A 9,263-nucleotide genomic window follows, 5' to 3' on the forward strand; every position below is an offset into this window, starting at 1 on the left:
GTTATAATAGCAATCTATGTTTGTTTTATTGATTTATTTGTTAAACTGTGGATTTAATCACTCTATAATGTCATCCAGATGACATCATAGCCTCACGTAGTACCATTCAAATAAAAAAAAATCGGATGACTTTAGAGGTTGTTCTTCTGGAGGTATCAACAGATATTTATTGGGAATAAGAAACTCAAAACCTCAGTAACTACAAAGTAACTATACACCTGACTCAAACCTGATTACACTGATCAGACTCCCCAAGTGTGCTTAGCTGTGTTTTGAGTGACTGACCTGAGTGTACTGAATTCAGTTGTACCGTGAATGTTAGCCAAGATCTTATCGTTGGTATGACGTGAGGTCACCTGATGCAGATCAGGTCACGATTTACGACTGATTCCCGCTGAAACTGTCAAATTTCAACGTCAACAACTTGTGATGTCTCATGTTTGACTCCAAGTTCAGGCTGTGCTAGAAGAGCATGAACTGTTCTTCATTAAACTGTATCATGCGGAGTCTCACGAGAGTCACATCTTGTCCACAGCAATAAATTCCCATGCCTGAGACACCAGATCCATCTGTTGGGAACCAGACATGATGTGCGAGTGGCTGCCCTCCGTCTGAACCGCAGCGCGACAGTGAAGACTCACCTCATCTCTTTGAAAGAGCTGCTGTCCTTTCACTTTGTGCCAAGCCAGCACTCCTGCAACACACGGCATCAAAAAAAAGAGAACAGTGACTGAAAGAACAACTTCCTGAGTACCTAGGGGAGGATGCAGGTGTCTGGAAACATGCTGACGGAGCTCTGCAGAGGAATCGGGGCACATGTTTGTACTTGACACCGACAGCTGGCCCCCGCGAGGGCCCGTTGTCACCGAAGGTAATACATTTTCACCTCATAAGTTGATGAGCTGCGGCAGCTCGCATGGACGCAGTGAGAAGGTCAGAGAACGTGCAGGTTTCCTCACACTACGGAGAAAACGCATCTGATTCAGACGTCTCCCAACCGTATTGTATGAAACAGGAAGAACAAACTCATTAAGATCTGAGGCTTGTAAATCTGCTGTTGGGTAAGCAATTAAGCAAAACCACTTATGACAAAATATACATTTGGCAGCAACCTCATCACATCGTGAGAATGTGTTTTAAAGTTTCAGGGCCTGTCCCTGTTGGGTTTGCATGTTTCTCCCGGCGAGTGGTTTTTCTGCTTTGACTCTGGTTTCCTATTCGGTGTGAATATGAGCGTGGGCGGTGTGTGGTTCAGTTGAATGTACAGACCCATGTCACTGTGAGCACTGGAGAGGCCTGAAGGGTCCCTCTTCATTCAGAAGGACACAGAATCGCTCCACCTGTGCGTCGCTGTGTCTTCTGGGAGTAGAGAGAGAGAGAGAGAGAGAGAGAGAGAGAGAGAGAGCGAGAGAGAGAGAGAGCGAGAAACCCGGCAGGAGCCAATAAGACGCAGTGAAAAGAGACACTGTTTCCCCCAACAGGAGTGCGGAGGAGTCGCAGTGACCCTGCTGGATTCAGAGGCAGCTGCTTCCAGCTCGCTGAAGGACACGGAGACTCAACGGAGCAGCCGACAGCTCCACCTGACGACCACACAGGGAGGAGGAGGAGGAAGCTGCAGCACCACCATGAGACTCAGCTGCTCAGCGAGTTCACAAAACCACTGCAAGGAGGAAGTGGAAAGTGTGGCCTGTCTTTGCCAACCGGTATTTTTAGACAATGAAAAGTCCCGACTCTTTTATTTTCCTCCCCCAATCAGAAGCTCCTCCAGAAGCCACCGGCTCTTAAATGCGTCGAAAAACACTCCCGACTCCACATACGGATCCACTTTAATTTATGACAAAGTGGATTAGATGAATTCTCGAGAAGCGTGACTTTAATCACCACGACCTGCAGTTTAAATGGGTCCAGATGTTTCGACGACTCACCGACGGGAGGTTTTTTTTTGTGGCGTTTGGTCCCACTTCAGGCTAAAACGCAATGTATTAAAAATAAATAAATCCTTATTCATCATCTTTGTTGCTTATTATTACAGTCATTTGAAAAAAGGGGTCTGTTTGAGTCGAGACCGGAGATCTGGATCTAAAAAGACAGCTGGGAAGCAGCATTATTGCCTGAGGTTTGTTGCTGCCGTTAAATTAACTGCAGAAAAACACGCAGCGACATTAACATGTGAACAGAGTCGTCACATTATGCTTGGAGAAAAGTGTTGCGGTGCAAGGAAGGGTAAGAACTTGAGGATAATGCATCTAAAATGAAGAAAAGTAGGCATTTGGAAAGGTAGTGTGCATTAAATCAGCATCAGAGTCACACTTTGGGGAGATAATAAAGCATATTAGTCATAAGAACTAGCAGGATTGAGTCTAATCGAGTTTGATGCCCCTGATCGAGGGAGTCACAGCTACAAAAAGTCATTTCTGTGTGGCAACAGGAGCAAAAGGGTTACTGAGGATGTGACGAACACAATCAAAAACAAAAGCAGTTTTTTGGAACCCACATCAGTCATCAGCACCGAAGCATAAAGTGTCAACTTCAACCTTTAATTCAAAATACGTGTTTATGTTTCAAGAGCACATTGAGACGACGTCATTTATATATCCATTTGTCCGTTCGCAGTGTTTGCTGGGGCGGCTGTGGCTCGGGCGGCAGGGCGGGTTGTCTTACAAGCCTCAACGTTCTTCTTAGAAATGTCCACGTGCCGAGTGAAGACCGAACGGGGCCTGCGAAAGTAAAGGGCCTCGGGCCTCTGATTTATAGGTACGTGGAGAAACACTGAGAACCCAACTGGAACCGCTTTTCTCTGTTCACTGGATCAAACCCAAGCAAGCTTTTAGTTTCTCTTCCCACCACCGTTGGAATAAACACATCTCAGGTCCACTCGACCTGTCAGGTCATTTAACCCCCCTACAGTTCACTCCTGAAGTACAAACGTAACTCACTGTCATATCTAGATACTTTTACTTTATATGTGCTTTTGTTTTTCATCTTCTCGAATGGAACTTTAATGTATATTTCTTTTCAATACGTCTGGAATTCTTTTAAAGCACGCCGATTTACCCTGTGCCTTAACGGCGCCCTCATTATCAATTTGCCCCGCCGGTGAAAACAAGTTCTAAACTCCAGTTCGTTTGTTCCCCTTTAGAGCTTCTCATTTCCCCCGTGTGCATTTCCGGAGATCAACTCGTGTATCAAAGTCACATCCTGAAGGGAAAAATTACATAAAAGTCGCTCCAGGTTTTAATGGGTTAAAAACAACCATTACAAAAAAAATGGTTCTCAAGCTACACAAAAAAAACAAACCCAAAACGCTAAATATGGCACAGATATGGTGCGAGTACAACTACTTGTTATCCGACTGTGAAACTAGAAATCCTCGAGATGGAGGTTGTGCACGGGGGTCACTGTGACGGGGTGTCGCATCACAAAAGCAGAGAGTCCAGCATGTTTATTACCAAATGATGACAGCCAATTACCTTCAAGGGGAATAAAATAATGATAAAAAAAGAAAAAAAAGAAAAATGACACCAGGGTGCAACAGAAATTTTAAGGCTCTGTTAAATTCTCAGCTTTAAAAAAGCAAAAAAGTACAACATACCAAGTAAACTCACGAAAAGCAAAAAAAAAAAAAAAAAAACCAAAAAAACTAGTATAAAATTAAAAATTTCAAACTGGCTACCCATGTCATTAGTTTTTAATAAATAGGTTACTACGACAAAGGGGGAGGAAAAAAAATAAAGTTAAGAAAGTAAAATCTGATTACCTGTGCCAGAACTTTTTAAAAATCAAACGACGGTTGTTTTGCAGGTGGGAGTTAATCGATGATGAGAATTCAGCGTCTTCTGAATTTAAAGCGACACACGTCATGTAGTCAAACACACACACCCGCGCACGCACGCACGCACACACACACACACACACACACACACACACACACACACACACACACATATATGCACAGCGAGCTTCCTTTGGTCGTTCCACCATCTTTCTCCAGGTCGGACTCCTCGAGGAAACTGAAAACGGAAGACCTGCGTCCACGTCTTGCCGAGACAAGAGCTTCAGGCTATAAACACAGTCAAATGGCTCATCCTCGTCACTTCAAGTCGATTTAGGATGACAGACGTTTTCACTTTTGAGCATGAATGCGTTCAGACAGCTGCTGCTTGGAAACCGCCAAGATTAAATCGCCAGAACTTTGTCTTACAAACCTCCCATAACGACTTTTCTTTTTTTTTTTAATGATTTTACACAAAGTAACACACGTTTGTGCCCCGAAGCTAAATGGAAAAAAAAAGAAGAAAAAATCAATCAATTTACCCTGCTGCCGTTTGTGCCAGAACGTGGGGGGGAGAGCTTGAAATTGAGGCGAGCAGGTTCACATCTGCACAGCAAATTGAACTATGCATGCTTAAAAGTCAAAATGTTTCAGTAATATGAAATACTTTGTCAAATTCCAAACTGACGTAATACAAGTAATAATAAAAGTATATAATAGTGATTACAGCAGCTTCAAAAAGCTGCAACCTCACAAAACACTCCTGCGTAGTATTTCCATGACACTTCCATCTACAAGGAAAGAAAAAAAATCGAAAAGAAGACAGAAAATTCACAGATGGCCGTTTCTTACAAGTCCGTCTCCTCCCGGGGCGTCAACGAAGGCCGTCGAGGTTGCAGCAGAAACGTCTTCCAAACAGTTATGATATCAAAAATAGGGCCGACGGCTTTCCTGTGAGAAGCCGCGCCGAGCAGGAACCCGACTGGCTGCGGTTAGTTTCTGTCGGCGGGGTTCGGAGTCGAGTCGGCCTCGGGTTCATCGGGAGCGCTCGTGGTGATCCAGACGAACGAAACGCTGGTCTGCGGACAGAGACGGGTGGGGAAAAACGGTGAGGAAGGGTTGCAGGGAGGAAAAATAGAAAAAAATAAAAATAAAAAAATCTAATTTCTTATCTTTTCCCAGTAAAATGCGGTCACATGTCCAAGGATCTATTTCGAATCGTAAAAATCTTGATCCAACAGAAATGTAAAAAATAGAATCCAATATCTGATGTTTGATTCATGAGAAACGCGACTGCAGACGTGTGCAGAGCACCAACTAAATCAGACACTTCAGTGTATTTTTTCCACTCTGGACTCTTTTCACAACCAAACACACGTTTGTTAAGATCAAAAGTTAATCTAAATTGGCCGCAGGTGGGTCAGATTACTTCTTCTGGATGATATTTTCCCTCGTCTCCCCTCTCTTGTTTTTTTTTTTTTTTTTTAATTTAAAATCACTAATATTTGGCGTAGTCGCCACTATTATGGCTGAGTCAAAGGTCTGCCTCTGAGATGTACTTTTATCACTTCAAAACAAAAGCCGAGTTTTCTCTTTCACACGGCACAAGTTGAGAGAACAGGAAAGACAACTATACACAGAGCAGTGTGTGAAGTGAGAGGCCAGCAGACGTGAAGAGAGAGAGAGAAAGCTTGTGTAACAGTGAAACTGCAGCGGTGTTTATGCCGAACAGAGCAGAGTGTGACGGTTAAGACCAAGTAAACAAATGCAACATGCTCACATGTTCTTCCACCAATGCTCATCTGGAGCCGTCGGACTGTTTCGGCGGCTCAGACGGGTTCTCAGCTCGATATCTACGTATTGCGTCTACCTGACGACCTCCCTCACGTCCCTGGAGGGAGCATCAGCAATTGTCTTTTTTTTTGGGGGGGGGGGGGGTTATCAGCTTACTCAACAGTCTCCTCAAGATCAACAACATTAAGGTCAATATTAATCGACTGAACCAGAAGACGTAGAAAATGCCATCCGTTTGCTGTATTTTATACACTAGAAATATTTGACTGAGCCGAGAAGAAGGGAAAAGTTAAACACCTGTGATGGCAAGAAACAACAACTTGGCATAAAGTAGAGCAGTCAGGCTTCCAGCAACTTATTCCTCTAGTCATGACTCTATTGAGTCATTTGCGTCAGCTAACATTGTTAAACATTTTAGAGGATTTTTCGTTTTCAACCTTTTCTAGAATAAAGAAGTTAAATCACCACTTCCAATTTCCTATTTTACTAGCTGACAAGTACTGAATGAATTACCCGTGAACATCTGCAGCACGTTAAAATCATCTCTAACACAATCTACAGGGAACTTCCTGTTGTTGAAAGTCATTTTGCTCTCAGGATGTTACTTTTTCCTCTCCCTCCGCTCGGCTCTCTTGTCGCTTTTTCCTCCCTTTGCCCCCGAGCTGCTCAGACAGTTATGCCCCTAATGCCACATACTTTCTGCGATCTTATGATAACAAGATAGACCCAACGGTTTGTGCGGAGCAGCACCACCCACTCGTCGTTCTCACTTCCAGCCCAGTCTCTCCTCCTCTCGCAGCTCGACAACCCCACACACTCATCTCAGTGTCACATTTCTCCTCAGCTTGCAAACCGTCTTTACACCGGTGCTGCACGGACGTTTGATCACGTTTCGTGAAAAAAAATAAATAAATCAGCGAGCGCCAAACTGTGCTTCGCTGCCCGAGTATCAAAGCAAACATCATTTAGGAGAGTCTGTACCTCTTGTTCACTGCACCACACAAGCTGTGCAGCACTGCTCCTGCTTCTCGGGCAGTGTGGAGTAATTCATCTGCCGGACGATCTCGGCGAACAGCTCGTCCACCATGGTCTTGCTCTTGGCGGAAGTTTCGATGAAGGGACAGCCCCACTCTTGAGCCAGAGCTCGTCCGTCCGACCCGGCGACCTCGCGCTCAGACTCCAGGTCCACTTTGTTGCCGACCAGGATCAACGGCACCTTCTCGAAGCGCTTGACTCGCACTATCTGGTCTCGCATTGGTCTGATATCCTAAGAGAGTAACAGAAGAGGGGAGAGCGTGAGGGAGCAGTTTCACTGGAGAGTCTCAAATCAGTGGAAAACACCACATAATATACATGGACAACTCATTCTTGAGGACTACATAAACAATCAATATATTATCCCGAGTCCAAATTCCTAATGCACAAAGCTAATTATGACAATATCATATTTTGAAGATGAATTCTAGTGTTGAAAATCAAGACCTTTAAGGACCCCCCCCCCAAGCCTACTCAAACATTTCACAGTAAAAACTTGTAGATTAGAAAGTGAGCTCTTTAACATTGGAGGAAAATAGTCCAAGTTAATCATGTGTCAATATGGAACCCTATCAGAAAAACAGTGTGGTATACGGTGGGGGGGGTTCCTTGCTTTACAGGTGTGTCTCTGCATATTATTTCCAGATGTGTGTGTGTCCATACGATCTCTCGCTATGAATGAATAGTCTCCAGGTGTGTGTGTGTGTGTGTGTGTGTGTACCTGGAAGGACTGCTGGTTGACCAGGCTGTAGACCAGGATGAAGCCCTGGCCGTTCTTGATGTACAGGTCCCTCATGGAGGCGAACTGCTCCGTCCCCGCCGTGTCCAGGATCTCCAGCACGGAGGGCGACGAGTCCACCTCGATCTCCTTGCGGTAGAAGTCCTCGATGGTGGGGTCGTACTTCTCGATGAAGGTGCCGGTGACGAACTGCACGGTGAGCGCGGACTTACCGACGCCGCCGCTGCCCAGCACGACAACTTTGTATTCTTTCATCGGGGCGGTGCGGGCGGGCTAACGTAGCGGCTAACGACGTAGCTTCGCTGCTATACTCGCCGCAGAAACATTTATCGGGCCTTTAAAAGAGCTAATAAGCCAAGCGGCGGTTGCTGGGCAGTACCCACCTTCCTCCTCCTCCTCCTCGCCGGTTCACATCAGCCCACCGGCTCCGCCGCTCATTCCGGCTGGTTTGGGTTTTTTTTTTTTCTTCGAGCTGGGTCGTGGTAAAAGTTGCACGTCCGTGAACTCCGCCTGTTAGCTAGCCGCAGGGCTCGCAGTCGGACCGAATCCCCGCGGTGCCATACCTCGAAACCCGAGCCCGCTCCAACCGCCGCGAACAACAACCACCACGACCGCTCGCGTGTCCGACCGTTCAGCCCGCAGCCCGGTCGGGGACCGTCGCCTCCGCCGCACACCGCGAAGGCTGATTTACCGCGCCGCCGCCGCCGCCGACGACGACGACAGCATGCCCGCTCTCCTTCAACCCCGCAGCCCGCCTGCTCCTGCTCCTCAGCCCGGGCCCTGGTTCTGGTCCCGGCCCGGCCCGGAGCCTGGCAAGTCGGCCGTGCTATCGACGGAGCCCCGGCGTTCTGGTCCGAGGGTCCATGGGCCGCAGTCCGCCGCTGTTCCGGAGCGCTTTGGCGGAGTTCAGAGCGGGTTTGTCTCGGAGAGAAAATCTTTTCCTTCCCCTCAACTGAAGCTAACGGCGCGCTTCCGCTAGCCGCGCGGATTTCACAGTAAAAGCCTCCGCACGTGTTGCCATGGCAACCGTCATATTATATACATATTGATGAATATATCATAAAATGTCTCTTTTCAATGAGAATCGTTGCAGAACCATTTGCAGATATTATGGTAATGTGATGTGAATGCCGAAGATGTTACACGTTGACACAACCAAAATTCATAGTTAGATTATCTGCAGAATTATCATGCCTCATATTACATTAGATAGTCTATTCAGCTGATGTCTTTTGTGACACATGGAACAAGCCGTCACATTTTGCATCACACTTTTACAGTAATTGCTCCTTATTTGAAGGTATTATAGGATGATGGAAACATGTCCTGTTGTGCACAAAAATGTAAAATAAACTGTTGTACATCCATCCATCTTCTACATTGCGTTGTAATGGGCCGCGGGAGCCAATCCCGGTATAACTATGAGGACACACCCTGTCCATCAGTGGTCCAGTGATGGACAGGGTGTGTCCTCATGTGTCCAGTGACTGGACAAACACACAGAGATAGACAACCGCACACACTCACACTCACACTCACACCTCAGAGCAATGTAGGACTGTCAATAAACCTCATAAGCATGTTTTTGGACCGTGGGAGAAAACTCCACACAGTCCGGCCCAGTATTTGAAATGCGACCTCTACTGTACATGTACCATTGCAATTTTGACAATGCAATTATATGAGCGTAATGGTGTAATTTTTTATGTGCTTCAGAAAAGTGTACTTTGAGTCTAAAGCCTTTTTAAATCGCAAAACCATTCTCATTCATGCATTCAGAGTATTTTCATGTTTCCAGCTGTAAAAGCTGCCAACAGATCTGGAAATGAAATATTGGTGGAATCTGCAGATTCCAGTCTGTTTTAACACAATGAAACAACATTCACACATTCTTATTGCCTACATTTTAGTATAAAGGCAAAC

General features: G+C 45.8%; 2 protein-coding genes across 2 annotated transcripts in view; both read right to left on the bottom strand.

Annotated features, from left to right (window-relative positions):
* Nucleotides 1–9,263, bottom strand: part of tmem265 (transmembrane protein 265) — a gene marked incomplete at its 3' end in the record, with an annotated part of 222,937 nt that overhangs the window by 175,315 nt on the left and 38,359 nt on the right. The gene's annotated exons all lie outside the window — the stretch shown is intronic.
* rap2c (RAP2C, member of RAS oncogene family) lies at nt 3,222–8,292 on the bottom strand. The gene is made up of 3 exons (XM_080502032.1): nt 7,323–8,292; nt 6,548–6,833; nt 3,222–4,851 (listed from the first exon to the last, which is right to left on the bottom strand). Exons 1-2 carry the CDS (start codon nt 7,593–7,595, stop codon nt 6,555–6,557), a joined length of 552 nt encoding a protein of 183 aa, XP_080358158.1. The 5' UTR covers nt 7,596–8,292; the 3' UTR covers nt 3,222–4,851; nt 6,548–6,554.

This window comes from Blennius ocellaris, assembly GCF_963422515.1.
Source record: "Blennius ocellaris genome assembly, chromosome: 9".
NCBI classification, from domain to species: Eukaryota; Metazoa; Chordata; class Actinopteri; order Blenniiformes; family Blenniidae; genus Blennius; species Blennius ocellaris.